General features: G+C 33.7%; 1 protein-coding gene across 10 annotated transcripts in view; it reads left to right on the top strand.

Moving 5' to 3' along the window:
- Window positions 1-21,771, top strand: part of LOC116344984 (probable serine/threonine-protein kinase yakA) — a 65,356-nt gene that overhangs the window by 21,004 nt on the left and 22,581 nt on the right. For 7 of the 10 annotated variants that reach the window (XM_031773897.1, XM_031773902.1, XM_031773899.1 and 4 more), the window contains exons 7-8: window positions 3,502-3,609; window positions 19,644-19,977. In XM_031773897.1, coding sequence (XP_031629757.1) covers window positions 3,502-3,609; window positions 19,644-19,977 — 442 coding nt within the window. The remainder of the gene's footprint in view (window positions 1-3,501; window positions 3,610-19,643; window positions 19,978-21,771) is intronic. The other 3 variants (XM_031773895.1, XM_031773901.1, XM_031773900.1) reach the window with 3 other exon arrangements.

Raw genomic sequence — 21,771 nt, 5'->3', positions numbered from 1 at the left:
TTTCTCCTCGCTGTTGTTGTCGTCGTCGTCGTAGTCGACTTTTCGTATGCAACTGTAAATGCTTGCTTTTGTGAAAACGACCACCGATTTCGAAAGCGTTTTCACTGAATCGTCATCGTCGTCGTCATCGTACGTCTTCTTCGTATCATACGCTTTTGATAATTGTGTGCGATTGTGCCTGTTTTTCATTGCATTTCATTTCTTTGTATGGTTTTTTTTTCTCAAATCTCTCGGTGAGTGCAAGCAGCAGCAGCAACACCAGTGGCGGCAACGGCAACGCGCCTCTATATGTATTGTATAGAGCCCGAGTAAGCGAAACGACGTTTTTTCCTCGACCAAAATTAATGACTTTTTTTCCAACTCCGGTTCTCTTCTACACACACACACACTTATATATATAATTATATACAACGAGGAAAAAAAACAAGCAGAAGAAATTTTTGTGTTGCGGAGTGAGTAGTAGCAGCAACTCACCGAATCACACGACGACGTTATAGAGAGTACTGAAGAGCATAAAAAAGAAGTGTATCTAAAGAATAAGTTGAATGTCGTTGAATAAATTTAACAGAAGGGTTAACGCTGCCATCCTGAAAGGACGTATTGAGTTTTCCGATAAAAGTTTTAGTCGTTGAATCATTACTACCTACCTAAGAAGCACATTCAATATAAGACTGTCAATGAGAAACGACACTTCGCATTCGTTCGTTTCAGATTTTCTTATTAGACACACAATAAGAGTTTTTTTTCTCTCGTCTAACTGTGTCAAATATCCAATTCGATTTTAACGTTAAATGAGAAAAAAATTGAAAAACATTTTTTGAATTTTTTTTTTTGTGTGCAAACTTCCAGTGAGATGATGACGATGACAACCATTTTTGATTGAATGTTTTTTGAAAAAAAAAAAAGAAAATTCTTCGATTAATTGATATAGTGAATTTCAAGTACAAATGAGAGACAAACAAAAAACATTGAACTTGGATTTATTTAGTGAACTAGAAAACTGAAAACGATTCTAATTTTTTTTTGGTGGTTGATCTTAAAATATACTAATATTTAGAGACAAAATGAAAGACAATTTATTCGAAAATCACCCCCGAAAAACATTGAAGAATTCGATAAATGTGTTAATCGAAAGTTAAACAAATGTTGAAATGTGATCAATTTTTCTATTAAACTTAAACTATGATGCTCTTAATTGCATAGTAAATAAATAAAAAATAAAAACTTTATTTTGAAAGTTGTACGGCGATACTATGTTAATCACACAAATGTATATGAATGCTAAGTTTAAATAAGTGAACTGTAAATTAATATCGTTAACAAGATGCAAGAAAGTAGGAAATGCAAAAATTTTCGGTGCATCTTTAAATTGATTTGAATGACTTTTTAGTGATATTGTCAATGATGCAAAATGACTGTTTAATTCAGAAAACTTTAGCAGAAAATTCAATTTAAAAAAAAAACACCCATCAATAAAATAAAAGATTTTCTGTGAAGCGAATGTTGTAAAAGTGAAGTATATTGATACGGGGAGGGCTAAAGATAAAGAAAACAAATCGTCAGGATTCACGATCGATTTACAGCCAAAATCAAGATAATTAGTAACACACAGAGAAGCGGTAGCCGGCACAAAGATGACAGTCGACAACGAGGACAGTGCATTCGACGATGAAAATGTAAATTTTCTCATTCTATCTGGAATTTTTGTGATAAGTTTAATGTCAAATCAATGCAATAATTGAGTTAAGCCCATGCATAATGCATCCTTGATATAGAGAGGATACATGTGTGTGTACATATTTATATTGTACTATGGACAAGTTGCATGTGCAACGCAAGTTCGCAAATGGATGCACATTTGCATTAAACAATTTTATTGAAATTATGTTGATATTATAACATCGAATAGGAACAGAATGTTAGAAACAACAACAATCATTGAGCATTCGCTCAAAGATTAATCGAACATTAAATGTCAACATGTTTTTGAATTATTTAATCAGAAAACGAAATGGGAGAAAGAGAATGTTTGCGAATTTTCGGAATGTTTAGTTGGGCGGTATCGGCAAGATTGCTCAATTACACACATTCCTTGCCACTTTCTTCACCCACGTATTTTTTTCGTATTTTCTTTATTGTTTCAACCATTTTATTATTAATAATTAATGATTTCCAATGATTTTATTTAAACAAAAAAAAAAAAAACGATATTTATTAAAGCAACATTAATCTTAGTTTATTTAGCACCATTTATTTTTAAATTCAATTCGATTATGTTATTTATTGAATGTTATGGTTTATTTTTTAATTTAATTAAATTTCACCTTTCACAAAATAAAATAAAAACGAACACATTTTTGTTTTACTATTAGTTTCATTCTTTATTTTTCAGTTTTGGTTTGGCGTTGTTTCTAATTCACTTGGTGTTTTTATTTTCTTCCATTCTTTGTTTTTGTTCTTATCATTTCTTTATCTTTTTCTTGAAACACTTTTCATTTTGTATCGGGTCAATGATGCACATGCACTTTAGTCACAGAGTTGGTGGTGATTTATTTTAATAGAAGAAAATAACCAATCGGGCATGTTGTAATGATAGCAAATCATATATCATGCGTTTCAATTCGTATATTGTTTGCCGACGGCACTAATATCCAGTATTACGATTACGATGTTATGATACCAGACACAAGTAGTTCCACGAACATTTTTCGATTTTTTTAAATACAAGGAAGATGGAAATTCGTGTTTGGCTATCAATTTTTTTTTTGTTTTTTGTGGGGCAACATTTCATAATTAGGTTTAGTAAACGTCACATCGTCGTGTATCGACTTGAAAATGCTGCACATAAAATGTCATTTATTGATGACAAGCACATTTATTGAATATTTACACATTTCGGATAGTTTTTTTTTTTTTTTTGAATGAAGAAGTCTGCATTCACTTTATAATAGATAAAATAGTATATTAAGAATTTTATTGAACTCTTCGAATGACACTGAACACTGATTTGTGCAAAAACGGATATGTCCATAAAAAGAATGGATAATGAATTTGGCGATAGTTTTCGTAACTGAATGGACAAAATTAAACAATTTGAATCAACGTAAATTCATCGAATGTTGTTTGTCTTGTCGCTGCCTTATTATTTGCATAACATTTTCTTATCTTATCTCCAAATGATTTTTACTTTTACCTTTCCAAATCTGTTCCGATTGTTTTTTTTTTTTTTTTTTTGAATTTGAACGATCTTCATTTCTTCTTTTGTTTATCGCTCAAAATGTAGAATTTTTATTTGCATTTTCCAAAAAAAAAAACCTGAATTTCATTTTGATTTCGGTGAAAACCTCATTTGACAAAAATTCATGTAAGCCTTCTTTCTCTCTTCTTCCTTTTTTTGTATTTGCTTCTGAATCGTGCGCGCATGAAAAACAAATAATATTCCGGATGACAAACAAAAAAATCGAAATGAAAAATACCAAAAATCAAACAAAATGTGTCCAGTTGCAGTTATCAAGGCCAAATAGTGCAGCTGCAGCAGCAATTAGCGAACGCACGCTAGAAGAATGCTGGTCAACCCTTCAACGAGTGAGTTGGCATCTCTTCCGTTGTGTATAGTACTCTTCCACACGACTTTTGAAATCAAAGATAAACCGAAGATTTTGAAAATCTTAAAAGAAATTATCACTTCTGTTTCCATACATCATTTTTTTTCGTTGTTTTTTTTTTGTTTTTCGTTTCCATTTTTATTCATGTGAAACAACAATTTTTGGTTTGAAACGATTTCATTTGTCCGATTTGTCGATTGGTTTGGAGTTGTGGAAATGTTGTTGACTTTTGCAGTTTGTGTGCGTTTGAATCTTTATTTTGTTGTTCAATTTTTGGTAGTTCGATATTCATACAAAAACAAAAGGTGTATTTTTTGCATTGAACAAATATTTTATGCAACAAAAAAGCGATTATTCCAATAGAAATGCGTAAGTATGTAATTTATATTCAACCTTTGAGAAAAATATTATTTAAAAAAAAAAATTGTTGTTGTAAGTTATTTTCGGTCAGTAGCTCTCAGATAAGCAATGACTTCAAAATTTCGGCTAAGAAATTGACTTAGAATTAGGGAAATTCGAAAATTAACTCTTACACAAAAGGAAATGTACTGAAAAAGGCCAACATATTTATCTGCGGCTGTTTATCGTTCAAAAGGTATGCGGGCGGTGCCAAAAACTGATTTCGAACGAATCAAAGGCATTGAAGTTTAATTACCTAATTGTATGTGGTACAATGGATCTATGATCTAAACAAGAATTCATTATTGCATCAATGAATGGGCACGAAATTGGCTCGCGGCAATCAAATGAACGGAAATCAAAAGAAGCGCGTTAAATATGACGCGTACGACACGTACCCGCCTGAAATGAGCAAAATAACAAACGGCCACACCGAGTTGGCACAATATTAATGAGAGTATATAGATATTCGCTATAATTCCCATAAATATCAAAAGCTGATTAAATTTAAACCGTATTGCATTTTTCAGCAATCATTCATTTTCATTCGATGTCGAAAAATCATAATGAAAATCCATGTCATATCACCCTTTCTCCGCCATTTCAATATATATATTATGAGACAAAGAGAGGTTCGCTGATTATGTACAGCATCCCAAGTTAAACATCTTAAAATCAACAAACACTTATTCATCCAATAAAATGGACTTTTTAATTTCTGCCATACAAAATTACTGCACGGTGTGTATTACTTTAATTTGATCAAAAGGATTAATCGGAAGGCGATAAATAAGTGACGAGTGTTTCTTTCCTTTTTCCTAATACGATTTTCTAGCAGTAAAACCAAGTAAAACAAAACAAAAAGAAGACAAGAAAAAAACGATGCGAAGAAAATCGGTTTTCATTTGAATAATTGTTAGATATTCGTTGATTAGATACTTTTGAATGGATTTTACATCACATACTCGTACATAAAAAAACAACCGAACTATAATCAGGAGGAAAAAAAACTCCTTTTTCATTTACTACACTCATTCCCGTTATATTTCAAAGTCATAAAAAACCCGAATGATTTTCTCTTTTAACATCTTACACAACCTGAACGACGACGATGCGGATTACGATGAATAAAAATCACTTATTTTGATACTGTATGCTCTTTCCTCAAGACAAACTCGCTTTTGTTTGTTCCTGTTCAAGATTTATGTTTACGCGATATGCAACCCTTTAATATATATGTGTAAGTTTCCCTATAGCATAACTCCAAAAGATTTTGGAGCACATTTTATGCGTACGGCATTTCGGTACGGCGAAAAAAATTAAAGAAAAGAATTACATATATAGATGTACCTTAATCACTCCGCACAGCGAATTTGAGAAATGAAATTCAAGAAGATGATTGATGACATACACACAACTGTACCAGTTGTTTTGCCTGCCTCTCCGATTCGAGTGAAAATATTTATTTGTTTTTTTTTTTGCTTTCCTGTTTTGGAAAAGGGTTAACATACACATGATCTTATGTGAATCGAATTTGAGCTCAGTCACTAGGTGATTTTTCTCGCTTCTTCCTTACTCCAAGTCATCTTGTTTCATTTAATGAACAAAAGAAACGTGCCACAAACTTCTTACTTTAGTTTCTTGTTGTTATAACGATTTCACATTTTTCATTGTATTAAATCAGATTGAATGTCATTCATATGTACTGATTGAGAATATTAGAATAATGAATTTCTTACAAAAAAAAAATCCAATCGATCGATTTCAATTTCAAAGAGAAAAACGTGCCTTGAAACAAAAAATAAATAAATTCCGTCTTGTTTAAAGTGAGACGCTGTTCTTAAATTCGTCCTTCAAATTGTAGTGTGTGTATCGTCGTTGATTCGTGTATTTTTCTTATTTTTTCTGTGTAAAAGAAAAGAAACGGTACCACGATGTGGCACATATAAAAAAGGATTGTTGCGCAAGGAGTGATTTCACGATGTGCGCGTGGCTAGCGAATGAGAGGGTTCTTTAGCAAGACCAATAGTGGCGATTGAAAAATAGTAACACTCTTTTTTTTTCATTATTCCTCTCATTTTAATAAAGCTGTGGTGTTTGTTGGACGTGCATGTACACACCAACCCGAACAGTTCTTTCCATGTCCGTTTCGACTGCTGGACACGGTTTTGAATATTTTATACTGCGTGCACGTTTTTTTCTCAGCGTTTGGCTTACATTTCATAATTCAATTACATATATATCACCATATTGATGGTGGAGAGCAATATAAAATAGTACCATAAGGAATAAAACGACATATGAATGTAATAAGAAATCCAATTTGAGCGTGTGTGTTCAAACTTCGAGAACCGAGTTTTTTTGAATATTCAAATTGATTAATCATATAAAACTTCAAATAAATGTCATCGACAAAAAAAGGATAAATTATCCAATATGGTGCATAAATGTATCATTTCAATGAACTAGCTGTCGAACGTAGCCGAATGTCCCCGAATGTGTTGTGTGCTTTGGTGTTTGTTTTTTTCATCTTCTCTAGAGAGCCACAATGATTTCTTTCCAACTGGCTGCTTTACATAGTTGAGGCGCATACGAACTGAAGGTAGTTATGCGCCAGCGACACACAGCGTGCTTAAGAATTGCACTTGGCATTCATGGACAACAGCTATATTTTGCACTCTATGCTCTGTCGTTAGATTTTTTTTTCTGCTCTGCTGCTGCTGCTATTGCTGTTGCTTTTGTTGTTGCTCTGTGGAAAAAATGTGGATGGATATTATGTACCTCGAGTGCGAACGTACGGGCGTGTTGTTTATTTGCCTACATACTTTGGCGCGTTCGCTTCTTTTTCTCTTTCTCACTCTCTCGCAGTGAAAGAAGAAAATGCATAAAATGACTACACACAGAGCCAGAGCACGAAAAAAAAGAAGAAAGAACTGCACGAATGGATGAATAGATCGAGGCGAAAAAAAAAAGTTGAAATAAATAAATGAAGAAAATAACCAACCAAAAACTACACACAGGGCTACATGCAGACACACACATAGTATATATAAGTCGTCCTGAACATGCCCAGCTCAAACTGAAACACGAATCATCGTAGAAAAATTGTTTTTTGGTGCATAAAACGAAACGCCAAACATTGAATTGAAAGCAGGGATATGCGCATTCACTCGCTGAAGCGCTCTGTTGCCTTTACAGTTACTGCCTTTAATTTTTGTTTTTGTTTTCTAAAACTTTCATCGTCGTCCTAGTCGTTGCTTGCTTGGTAAATTTTTTTTAACACTTTCATTTTACGTGCATTGTATTCATTACGTTCGCAAAATTAAAAAAAAAAAAACATTCCGAACTTAATCTATCAGTTGGTAAGCACAATACATTCCAGTCAAAAGGACCTTGGCACTCGAAACTATGCAAAGCAACCGAGAAAAATATATAACGAAAATCACTATTGCGCTAGATGATTATCACTTCGATAATTTTATTATAAAGCCATTCTCATGCAATCTCACGTTATCTGGGACACACGATCGAAATTCACGACTTGTTTCATCAAACCTTTTTTTTGCAGACGGATAACACAAACTTGAGTAACAATTTTCAGAAATCGTGCCATGTTCGGGCCAAAAGTATGTGAGTTGATTAAATGCAAAAGCCGTTCATACTCGCTGTATAGAAATTTTCAAACCCCCTTTTTATAGATATAATTTGACCACGATGCTTCAGCGTATTAAATTGAAATATTGATTCAATATTGACAAAATGTTGAATTCTTCAAATTGCATATTTAATCCAAATGATCTGTGTACGCCTATGAAATTAAAATGTCATTAGATGAAGAATTTCACGTTCAAAAAAAAAAAAAAAAAACTAAGAAAAACTGCTGGCTATTTCGAGCGTCAAAACAATCAAGAAGTCATCATAACACATGTCATTCGAAAAATATCGAAATATCCCCCATTTAACATAAAAAATGAACATTGAAAATAATGGAAGACATTTTTACTCATAAATAGCCATTTACATAATTTCAATCTGAATTTAAATAATTTGATCATAAAAAGCTAAATAAATATCGTAATTCGTTCAACTGACCAGAAATTATATTATTCATGAATAAATTTTTCGCCATTTCATTGGAACTTGAGTTAATTTTCCTGAACATTTTACCATTTATTTCCAATGCCTTCAGTATACGAATTTTAATTTCATGCAAATAGTTCCTAAACGAGCGGTGACAATTTGAATAGAAAATCTAGTTGTCAATTTATTTCAAGTAATAATCTTACGTAATTGACAACACAATGGGGATGAATCGATCATATACCCGTCTATTGTTTTCATTTCATTTGGATTGTGTCTTAAGTCTGAGGTCTTATTGATCGTTTTGTGTGGCAAAAGAAAACAAAATGCCGAGAAATAGAGATCGTTTATCGTATTCGAGTGTCCTATCCGATGCAATACAATGAGATGTGTGTGCGAAAAAGTGAGCCACAAAATGGTCATTAACCTCTAGTTAACTAGTTTAAATAAAATGCGAGAGCGAAAAAAAGGCAACAACAAAAGCATTTTATTCTCTGTCTCTGTTGTGGATATTCTCGTATGCGCGTCATTTGCATAGTATCGATTCGTCCTACGCATAAAATTAGGCGCGCACAAAGGGATACATACCATAAGCAAAATGCATTTGGATTTCGAATCGATTTGTGTTTGTGCTGTTTTCGAAAGTCTATGATATTTTCTTGTAATTGCGCTGAACATGAAGTGAAGGAGAAGAGAGTAAAAAAAGCAAATCCAAAGCACTGTTAGATTCGACAAAAAAAAATGTACTTAAAAAAACTGTTTGTTATTGCGTTGAAATGCAAAAGAATAGATCGAATGCACGTAATGAAAATTGAAATACGAGTCAAATATGTATACCGAAAAAAGACCACAGTAAATGCTGACAACAAGTATATGTATGCAATCATCATGGGCAAGGCGCAAAAATATTTGCTAAACAAACATTTGGTTGGTTTGGTACATTAGTCTATTACACATACGCGTGAATATGAGAACTTGCTAAACAAAACTGCAAGCAAAACACACCGAGAGAGAGATAGAGAGAGAAGGAAAAAGAGTAATAACACACTAATCAGTTCGAGCGAAACGCTGAAAAAGATCATTAACAATCGAAAGACGTTGAGCAAGAGCAAAATACAACAAGAAGAAATAAAACTTACAAGAGCCAGAGTACAGAGCGAGAGAGAGAGAGAGTCACACCGAGAAGATGACGAAAAGAAAAAAAATCACAACGCAACTAGTAAATACGAGAAAAAAACTGTAATATACAAATGCAAACCAATGTATTTGTATGAAAAGAAACAATCGTGTACATAAACGGCATTAATACCAACAATAATTTACATCATTGAGTTAGAGGTGCGAAAGAGATGGAAAGGCGAAAAGAGGTGAAAAAAAAAAACATAAAAATACCCGAATTGCAAACGATACAAGCAACATAACACAAACACAGTATGAAATGAATGCGCGGGCGAACACTATATGCATACCTTATCGGCATGCCGAATATTTGCTGCCGAAAAAAAGAGAGACACACACAAAACATCAACATATTGATTATATTTTCTTAAAGATGGTAATTGGAGAATTGGTATTGCTTCTACAACACCTAAGCTGCGTGCAATCATTTTATTTTCTTTGCTGTTATCCTCATTCAGTTTTCATTCATTTCAATGAAGCTACTCACAATTATTTTTTCCATACATTATTTCGATACTTAATTGAAAAATGCAAAAGATTCGCATTTATTCTCATGTACTCGGGTCTTATTTTTTTATTTCAGAAATTATTTCATTTCAACTTAAAATAATTCATATGCAACAAATTGTGCTTTCCGTCACAAGTGTCTCGCCAGGACATTATAATTAATGCTTAATGCATTTCGTTTTCAGCAAGAATGAAACATAGGAATGTAAAAGGATATTTATTTAAATGTATGGAAATTGCTTTTTCGTTTCTCTTTCAATTCGCACTTTCTTTTTTTTCTTGGAGCTGAAAAAAAAAATCAATTGCATTCTCGTATTTGAAGTATCAATGTACACCTTAAAGGGCCACGTTATATTTCACTCTTTATGAGATTGTTTTAATTGGTTTGAATAATTGTGTCATTTGATGATCAATCACCAAGTTTTGGTGGTGTTCGTACACTAACATGACGCAGAATGGGAAAATTACACAAAAAAACCGAAAATTTCAATCAACATTCTCTAAAAGATCATTCAATTTGGATCATGATATCGGTCTTGCTTCTTCTGCGCTTTGAAGTATGTTACAAAATTCTCGATCGGTGATAGATACTTCACAATGAGGGGAAAAAGAGAAAAGTTACGGAAAAGCTTGAGAAAAAAATTACAAAACCAAAAATGTATTTGATTGCCATTTGAAATGCTTGAAAAGATATATGCGAATTGAGCTTTTTTACTCTTTTTCTCTCTCTCTGCCGCATTCAACTCACAAATTAGACTTACTCACATCATCACATATGTTGCGTTTCACTGTATTTGTATAAATCATCTAACGGAATAACAAGAAAAAACATTTCCAAAGAAAAATCAGAGCACACACATCCAAGCTAGCTGAACTAGAGAACAGAGTTCATAGATATTGAGTTCTTTTGTACAAGCGAGCCAGCAAATGAGAGAGAGAGAGAGAAAGAAGAAAAAAGGAATGAATACACAAAATAAAGAATTGCATAGGGAGCGCGACGCAGCGCCGACAACGACGTCGTCGTCGACGATGATGAGAATGAAGGAGTAGATGCATGCGCCTAAAATAAAAGCAGAAAAAATGCAACAAGAGCACATCTCTCACACACAAAAGATAGGAGGCAAAAAGAAAACGAAGGCACGATGAAACGATGAAGTACGCGTCTTTTGGCTAGGAACATCAACAAGAGCTGAAAGAGAGTAACAAAATAACAACACGAAATAGCGAAATAAATGAAAGAAGTACACACAAAAAAAATGAACTTAACGATCACTACAATCAAACGAACGCAGCGTGCAAAGAGAGTCAAAGCGACGAAAGAATAAGAAGAAGCAACGAAAAAAAAAACACACAAAATAAAAAGTATAGCGAGACCGACGAATATATGCGACGTGTACCTACAATTCGCATCTCTCTATATGAGAATATGTGTGCGGAGTGTCGAGTGTGGAAAAAAAAATTGGCGAACTAAACGAAATACACAAAACTTATGGCAAACTATAGAATATATAAAATGAACGAAAAAAAATTGAGCCTTTGCTAGCAAAGCGAAACAACGAAAAAAAAAATACTGAAAAGAAACACAACACGGGAAAAAAAGTATAAGATTCTATAGTGCATACTACACACATTCGCGCAGATTTTTGTGGAAAACTTGTTCTCTCTCCGTACGTGCTGAGTGCCGAGCCATGGATTTGTGGCTGTGGCTGTGGCTGCTGCTGTTGCTGTAGCTCTTGCTGCTCGACGGCAACGTGTGCATATATTTGTATGTGTGCATGTGTGTTTGCGCGCATGGATTAATTATAACGTTCGTAGCGCAAAAATTATTTCAAACATTTTAAAATGCGCGTGCGCGTGCTCAGTCACACAATTTTTGCTTCGGCGTTTGCTTGTAATCTATTCGGGAATAAAATATAGTTTTCTAGTGCGTTTCGTTCCACAAATTAAAAACGAACTTTTTGAATAAAAAAAAATCACAACAATTCGAATGCAATATGCATTTCTCTACACAAAAATCATTCTGACCTCGTGAAAAAGAGGCAATAACATTTAATTTAAATGAAAAAAAAAATCAAATATTTTTTAAACTGTGTAACAAAAAGAATAAAAGTTATTCTATTGATTTATCTCACTGAAATCGAGTAAAATTTAAAATTAACATCAAACTATTTTGTACACAAAACAAAAAATTGTAACGGTTATTGCAAACTGAATTATGGAGCCAATAAAGGATATCATAACGGGCGACGAAACATAGTGAATATTTAATATAATAATAGTGCGTGCAACCGTTTCTTTTTGTTTTCTATCATGTTGTGTTATTTGAATTCAATAATGTTAAGAATACACAAATTATGAGAAAATTCTGTGTGATTTTCGCGCGCACACCAGTGTCAACTTAATGATCGAATTCAAAGAGAAAAGCGGCAGCAAGAGAAAAAAAAATAAATGCTTGAAAATGTAATTAATCGAAAATCAAATCCATCAATCAATCAATTGTGATTAAATGCCGCTTTAAATTGTCAATGTGAAAAATTTTCGTTTCCATTATCTTTGAGCACAATTGAAAACAGTTTCTGGAACGATAATTTAAACACATATTTATGTGCGAGCAAGTGAATGAGAGAGAAAGAAAGAAAAACCGAATAAACTGAACAACAACGGCTATAAATTCGATAAGGAAAAGTGAGACATTATTTCCGAGCAACCGATTATCGAATCGCAATTTAAAGTATTTAGCCCGAGCTAGTCGATATGCCTGATTGTTAAGAACGTACGCTTTAAATACATATAAGTGAAGTGCATTTGATTCGATTGAATTATTGTGTGCATTACAGTGAAAATGTCACACACTTAATATCAATTCAATTTGAAAATGACTATCGGATTATTTGATGAAATCAACGTGAGTTGATTGCACATTATTTGAAATTCGTCTGTGTTGCACTTTGTTTATTCCATCACGTCTATCATTTGACGAATCATGTACGTACGAAATAAAAGTGTTAATTTGATTTTAAGGACATTTTACTTTCCCGCGCATCGCAAATTTCATCTTTAACAGAAACATAAATGGCCAGCAGTCTGGGTCAATGACATTGCTCCAAACAATTAGAATTGAATTTGAACTATTTTAATAGTTAAAGAGGAAGAACGAAAACGGTGAAGAAAACTGCAAAAAACTTGCACAAAAAATCAACCGATTTCGTGAAAAAGTTTGCCTCTCCGAAATCAAAATTTCGATGACCAATTCATCTTCATTTTTTTTCTCTTTGCTTAGTTGCAACATCGAACTTATTTCATTCATATCACAAATAAGAATAAAAACAAAAAAAAAAAAACAAAGAGAAAAAAAAACGAGGAGCAAAGAGTGAGAGACGTGCTCATTCAATTACTTTTTCAATTGGTCGTTGAGTACTTTTTACATCATTAATTTCAATCATGCTTAGTGTACGTAAACGACCCACGACGCCAATCATGTCTTTGAGTTTTAGCACAACGGCTTTCATTGTGCATCATGCGAGAGGCTTTCTTCTTTCTTCTTTTGTGCATTTGTATGTGGTTTTTTTTTGCGAGCATGATACCGAATACCAAAGGAATTAGTGAATGCGAAACGAAATGAAATCTGTTGTCGGTACGAGCAACTGGCCAGTAAATACACACAGAGAGCACGACAGAAGTGTGAATCGCATGCATTGTCCAAGGGCATGGTTTTTTTTCGGTACCACGAAAATCACATCTTTTCAACCGAAAGCGGTAAAACAAGAGAAAGAATACGGTGCACAGGTAGCGCCAAAAGCCACAATTTTCAATCCCCAAAATGCCATTTCACGATGATTGTTGCCGTTGACGGATATTCATCATGATTTGAATAATAATAATTTTAAGCGCATCTGATTCAATTGAACGAATTGTTTCGATTCTTTCTTTTTCTTTCTCTTTCTCTTCATTTTTCACGCATTATTGCCGTTTACATTTAGACTTTTTTAGATTAATTTCGATTCGTTATTTCCTGAATCGTCGGCACTACATTCAAATATATTTCTATCTATGAACGGCTAAGGAGTTACGATCGAATAATAACAACAACACAATAACTACACACACACAATTACAGAAAAAAAATGCGAAGCAACAAAAAAAAAAGTTTAAATAACATTTGCCATCGTTGAAGTTAAAATAAAATACGAAAAAAGACACTTACAAAACATAACAAATGGAACAAAATAAATGCGCACCGTGTGCATCATAAAGAGAGAGAGAGAGAAAAGAAATACTGAGAGCAACAATTTAAAACGGCTGTATTTTAAACGAAAGCAACTTGCAAATATGTGAAAAAAACGGCCAACTACGAAAAAAAGATAAAAAAACACACGAAAAAAACGAATCCGAAAAAAGTTTTCAAGAGAGAAAAATGAGAAAGCGCAAAATAACGAAAGAAAACAACGAAAAAAATACGAAGAAAAAAAAATGATGCAAATATACATATGTATATATTCCAGAGCACTAACCTAGGACAAGGAAAGATAGTTCAATGCCTTTTGCTTATACTACTCATCTCCTGTAAACATAACACATAGATGCATGCGTTTTACATTTATAACAACGGAAAAAACGTAATACAACAGAAATAATAACAATAATAACAATGTGCAGTACAGAGAAACATCATCGCGTACATCTCGCGCCGCCAAAAGAGAATTCCCAATGCCAAAACGAGTGAGAGATATTGCATTCGGGCCTGTGATGTGAAGATCAGCAAGCGTGTGTGTTCAGTAAACGCTCACTCTCTCTCTCTCTCTTTTCGCATTCGTCTCGAAGAAAAGATCTATATTAAAAATATGCACTATATATTGAATGAGCGCGCAAACGTTGTGTATTTGTTGTTTTTATTTTGTAGAATGTATATCAATACCGTCTCTTGTTGTCTATATCAAATCATGTGCGCGCCGCGCAATACACATTCGCAATAAAGTGTGCTCGCACAAGCACATTCAAGCACACACATACACTCTCACACACACACGACAAGACAGACGGAGAGACAGAGAGAGAAAATGTGTGTACGCGCGTACACACTTGCCCGAAAACGTCTATCACCATCTCCGTGAGGCAAACTCACAAAATACAAAATAAGAGTCGATCTCGCGCGCGCATTCGCTCGACTTTGCATTTCGGATGATGTCCGCATATGCGAAAAAAAAATGTAAGGCAATTACGTTTATTAGAACTCTTTTCGTACATATGTGTGTACATACACCAAACGAGCGAACGAATTACAGCCACAAATACACTATTGTAAATATGTGAGTCGAGGGACATCACACCGACTCACAGCAATATTTCTTTTCTTTTTTTCTCTCTCGCATGTATCTTTCTCCTTCGTTCTTCCTCGGCTCATCCATAGACGCTTCAATTTTCTTTTTTACAATACAAAATGCAATCATCATCATTAAAAGAGAGCAAAAAAGTCAGGCGAATAACATGACGATTGATTTCATACATTGCATTCTGTTTCTCGTTTCCAAGATTGATTCTTGACCATTTTCATGTTGCATTCATTTGCACAAAAACGCTTTTCGACGAGATTGCGCCATTTCTCTTTCTGTTGCCATCAAAAATTCATTCAGACAAATTTTTCGATCAGCTCTTTCTTTCCGCATTCATCAAAAACTATGCGAATTGTGGATGCACACAAACAAAACCACGCACACCATATTCATTGTATTATTGAGACTATTGGACATTCAAATTGTTTGAAATATGTGAACGGGGCAAGCGTGCGCTCGCACTCGCAAAACGCACGCCAAACATGCCTAAGTGCTGAATGAATAGTGATTTATGCACCATGCGACCTGAGAAATGAAACTGGCAAATATCTCAAAGGCAAACGGACAACAACAACAGAAGAAGAACACAAAAAAAAATTATGTTCTAATATATTAAACAAAGCCAACGGCAACACTTAAATAAGCGCGAGCGAATACACTCACTTTGGTCTTGCCCATTTCTCGGGAATGGAATATGAGTATGAAATGCCTATTTTTTTTCGCTATTTACGCGTGTTCTATTTTACAATTATGGCCACAATTCATTTTGCATTTTCCTCAATTCAAACTCATTATCCTAAAGTGATTCAATTTTTTTCCCTTTGATTTTACAAACGAAATATGCATTCACTATGTTTAACTGTTTCCAATGTACATTTACATAAATTATTTACCAAATAAAAGAGGAAAAAAAAAACTCGAAAAAATTGGCTCGCGACATTCAAACTAAGACAGAACACATTGCCATCCCAAAACACAGTACTAGCGCCATACTCAAGTTCAATGGCTCAAACTTTTTTCGTTTCTTCGACTCAAAAGCGATCTTTGCCGAACACAATTTTAATGACTTTTAACATGCTTTCGCAAAATTGGATTTTTGCGCCCGTAGATATGGCATTCGTTCTAGAATCATTCAAAGCATATTTTCAATGTGTAACATTTCTTCTTTCAACCATTGTATTTAGGTCTAAACAAGAGAGAAAAGAAATTTTATATTAAAATGCTTCATTGAAGCCGTTGAAGTTTTGTAGCCTCCCACTCAAACCTAAGAAAATGCATCCAAAAATGACAATTTAAACAAAGGCATTTTTTTCACTAAAATTTAATCGAACTACGTACAATCCTCAGAAAACAAATTCTTATGAATATACAAAATAAAAAAACAGAATGCAGAAAACCAATAGAGAAAATGGAATGTCTATAAAAAGCCAACTTTAATCGATCATATTTCGTATCAAAGACTTGAACATGAAATCGATGCAACATTGCGGAAAAGAAAGCATCGTTAGATCGCCCACGATGTCAAAGCCCAAACGATGAGCAACTATGATCGTGTTAGTTTCAGTTAGAAAAAGAACAAATCTCATCCATTCGCATACACCATTTTTTTTGTTCTTGCTGTGAAACGGAAAGGAATCCAGCAAATAAAACTCGTGTATATTTAACCGTCCCACATGATCATTTCAAAATGTATGCTAACAATTTTATATTTGTAAACGAGCCGGATTCATGTTGGAACTTTGACAATGTTATTGGCAAGATGATTGAAATTCTTCAAACAATTAATCCAGTGTTATAGTCTAACTACCACATTAGCCCATTATTATTCTAAATTTGAAATCGATTTCATTTCGATAGTGGCACATTAATAGTTAATTACAGTTCAATTTCGGTAGCTGCTGAATTTTTATCTTAGGCCACATCCCATTGGCAATAGAGTTGAACAATCACGATTTTTCATTCCATTGTCTCTCAATCGATCTCTTTCTATGCGGTACAATGCATTTTAATTCCAATATAGTATTCAATGAATTTTTGTTGGAAATATGCCGGGCAAATGCAATAAAGAAATTGTACAAAAAGCAAGAGAAAAATAAAATCACAATCTTACATCGTTCGGGATTGCGTGTTTTTTTTCTTTCGTCATATTCTTCTTCTTCTTCCTCTTTTTCTAATGGGTATTTGTAGTCGTTTCTCCTTTCGTTTTCTGTTGGGTGCGCGCATAAGTAGGAGAGCTGCCACATAAATGCGATATGTGCATGTTCGCCGTGAATATTATATGCATATTCGGCTATGATGGGCTTTGCTCCAAGTACTCGTACATTAACTTCATTTGCGCACATATTCATATCGGCATAAATGGGATCTATATACATGTATTTCCTCGTGTCTTCTTTCCCTTCTTATTCTCTCTACTAATTTTCTCCTGTATATTTCGTCTCTCTATCGCTTTGTCTCCACATCTATCCGTCTAGAAAAAAAAGTTGAATCAGGGTTTTGCCCGTTAAGTTCATAAATCATGTAAATTACTTTTCTTACAAAAAAAGAAGAAGTCAAATCCACAAATTTAGAGCGAAAACTAAATTGCAAAAAAAATTAAAAATTAAACGAATCTAGAAATTCAATGGGTTAATCGATATGAATACGAAACAAAAAAAAAATAAGCCCTGAGTGCGTAAATTGAACTTAGAGACGTATACAAAACAGCAAGAAAAGCAAAGGCATAACTATATTAAAAAAAAGTTTCAAACAATGTTTCTATTTTTTTTCTCTCCTTTCGTCTCCTCAAACATGAACAATCTGCGTCCAATACAAATGTGAACATTTCACCATCGTCTTCTTCGATTTTTATCGCAAAGAAAATGAATGAAGAGAAAAAGAAGAAAAAGAATTTTTGCGCAAACAGCGCGCAATTCGACAACAACAACGACGACCGCGACGACGAATACGCGAAAAAAAGCGTTATAGATTGTGTATGTGCATATGTGCAATGTGCTCAATGCTATGCATACATTTATTATATTGATTTTTGGATCTACAAAGTCAAGATAAAAGACCATACGATATTTATGAAAAATACGCGCGAAAGAGAAAAGTACATGAGTTCGTTCGCACTACATGCATTCGTTGTCTTTGTCGATCGCGTTGTTCTTTGGTGTTTTGTCGGTTGCGCAGAATAACAACACACTCTTTGCCGCACAAATTCTGTGCATAGACGCCAAACAACGAACTCCTGGTGCATTATTTCGTTTCTTCTTCATCGTTTTTTTTTTGTTGTCTTCACCATTACTTTTTTTTTATAAATATGTGCACGAAGACATTCACATTCGTTATCTTCTCGTGTGTGCTTTTTTTTTTGCTCCCAATGCGAGAAAGACCGAAACTCAAAGGCGGCCGTGCTACAAACTGGGCTCTCTGTGTACATGTTGGCTTAAGTACAAAAACGATTAATCGTAATTTGTGCGTTGTTTTTTTTTTCTGTGTGTGCATATATTCATTTTCTATTTTCTCTGTGCAAATTGAACTGAATTTAATGTGCACTCTCTAATTTCAGCGATTTTTTTTCTCTCAATCGGTTGGTGCCTCATTTTCATTTGTTATTCGTTGTTCTTCTTTGGCTTTATGCCTTTTTGACTTTCTTGGTCGACTCGTGGAGCGAGAGATTTTTTCTTTCCTCGGCCTTTTCTCATAATGTGCACACAACTATTGCTAGCTGTATAAACGAAGCTAGCGCAAAGAAGCTGAAATATGAAAACTGCCAAGTAATCACAATAATTTAGATAAAAAAGAAAACCAATGGAAATGCTCACATTCTCATCGCACACACTACGTGTGTAAGTGTAATGTATATATTACACATTTGTAAGATAACTATAATCTTCAACCGATGCACACACAAACGGAGCGTCTTTTCTGCTTCTTCATTTGTGTTTTTTTTTTTGTTTATTGCATTTTGCGACCGCATTGCCGCGAACAATGCAACCACATTGATCGTGTGACTCATCATCACTCATTTGACCATATATAATAATAATTTTTTGTTTGCAAATTTCATGCTCTCAAACACGCACGATAATCATGTCAACAACAAACTGCAATTCTGAACAAAACCACACCAACATTATTAATTGATTTCAATATTTTATTCCTTATTTCGTGTTTTTTTGATTGATTCGTTTTTATTTAATTGCATAAAATTCTTTTCTATAATTGGTTTTGAGTTGAAAGTGTTTGCAAGAGGGTTTATTTACACTTTTTGTGAATTTGATATATAATATAAAAAGGTAATAAATATCTTTGCTATTTTTAACAAATAACATGGACATTGATCGTAAACGATCGACCAATCGTTGGAAATTGATTTCAACACACACAATTAGATCATTTCGATCATCGAAATAACGAAAATCAAACATTCTTTTTCCTCTACGAATTTAAATTTATAGCTTGGCATGTGATCATATTCTAATCGACATTTTTCCATTTCTTTTCTCGTCGTTCTTTTTTTTTCTTCATTTTCTTGATCATTTTGTGCAAACAATAGATTTTCATGCATAAGAGTGCAATGCAAATGCAACATGCTCGAGATCTACAGCGTGGAGTTGGTGCCGGTACAAACAGTGGAAATAATTCCAATGCTGGCGGTTTAGCCGCAGCCATCAATCCAAATAATATCAGTGGATTGCCGGCCATTATGGGCGCCAGCGGTGAAATTAAACCACATCAATGTCAACAATGTCTGAAGAGCTTCTCGTCCAATCACCAGTTGGTGCAACACATTCGCGTTCACACCGGCGAAAAACCATACAAATGTTCCTATTGTGATAGACGATTCAAGCAATTGTCGCACGTACAACAACACACACGACTACATACAGGTAAGTGAATTTTCTTTCTTAACTTTTTCGGCAATTCAATCAGAATTTCTTCAGACTCAGACACTGAAGAAAAAAAAAACAACAGAAAATCACACGAAATACGCATTAACACCATATTGTAATCAATAATAAAAACATACCTTTTGAAACGTACCCCCTTTTCATAAGCACAACGAATAACAAAAAGAGAAACATTAAAAATGCAAAAATTGAGAAAAAAATAAATAAATATAATACACGCTTCATTGAATTATATAATCTAAAGTGAAACGAAAATCAATGAAGATTAAGTGCGAAAAAAAAATAATCTTGAAAAAAAGAGCAAACGAAAAAAAAAACGATTGTTCCAATTCAAGAGGAACAAAGTGGCAACGAAAGAAAAAAAAAATCATCAGAAATTGGGTTTCTAATCGGTAATTGCCGTTGCAGACAAAGCGCCATTCTCGTAAACACGTCAACTAGTGCCAATTGTAGTGCAAACAAACAAATTCGCTGTGAAAAAGAAAAGCAAAGAAAAACTTTGCGTATCGTTGTCGTCGTCGTCGTTGTCTTCGTCATTTTGAATTTCGAACAGGAATACGGTTTCCACTCTCTCTTTCACTCGCACAGATTATCATTATGTTCGTTTGGTTGAACTGACTTTCGGTTCGTTATCATGTTATACGTTAGTAATAAAGTGATATAAATAAATCTGATGTGTGTTACGGGTGTTTGTTGTTTGTCGAATGATAATGACGACGGTGTAGTGTGCGTTCATAAGATCGGTTATAAACAAATATCTAGGTCAATACTGTTTAGGATATTGTTCTACTTACTCAAAAGAAAAAAAAATAATCACTTGCATCAGCCAAAACTACATCAAAATGTTCGAAAATGTTCAACGTACAATCAGCGTTCACGAAATGTATATGTCTGTAATTAAGGATTTTCGAGACTTTCCCACAGACTTTCGTTATTTTATTTTCACCGTTTTCTCTCTTCTTTGTTTTTTTTTTTGAATTAACAAACGATTTATCCCATAAAACAGAGAGTGTATAAACCCACATGCTGTCAGCTTGTGGCAAAATAAACTCTGATTTGATATGCGAATTGCTGTTAAAAGAGCTACACAAACAAAATCGATAAACTTGAAAAATTGAGCTACGATGTGTAGCGAATGCTAAAATATGCATTTTTGTCAGTCAATTAATATGAATGTTTCTGTTGATATTCATCAGTCAGTTTGTCTTTTTTTAAATAGTCTACTATCAAACAGTAATACGATACACCGATTTCGGTCATAGGTCTGCTTTTAAAAGGAAAAATCGCAAAACGACAAAAAAAAAGATTCATCGTTGTCTTAACAACTTTCTGTTAGACGAATACAAACCTAACATCATATTTGCATTTTTTATTAGACAACATTTAAAAGAAAGAAGAAAAAAAACAGCGAGAGAGAAAAATGGGAAATTGTCTGCTTTTAACGCCTTTTTTCATCGTTGAGTAATAATAATTTAATAAATATATGTGTCCCTTTTTACCATTTCCGACATTCTTTTTTTCTATATCTTTCACAAATTGTGACTAATCGTTCCGTTATTATTTGATGGCATTGCAATGATGTAGAAAAATCACCTTATTTTTTTTTATCGGCAACAGCATCAATGCCGGTACCATGTGTACTTAACCGAACCAGTTTAAGAGCCGACAAAAAAAGCACACATCGAAAAAAAGGGGGAATTCATTGCAATTCTTAAGTGCCATCCAGTGATGACAGTTTTTTTTTCATACCCTTTAATTTTCAGTTTTTTTTTT

This window comes from Contarinia nasturtii, unplaced genomic scaffold (genome assembly GCF_009176525.2).
Source record: "Contarinia nasturtii isolate CC-2019 unplaced genomic scaffold, AAFC_CNas_1.1 Cnas_scaffold_1240, whole genome shotgun sequence".
Classification (NCBI taxonomy): Eukaryota; Metazoa; Arthropoda; class Insecta; order Diptera; family Cecidomyiidae; genus Contarinia; species Contarinia nasturtii.
Note: the sequence above shows the minus strand (reverse complement) of the source record. Positions and strands in the feature narration are given on the sequence as shown.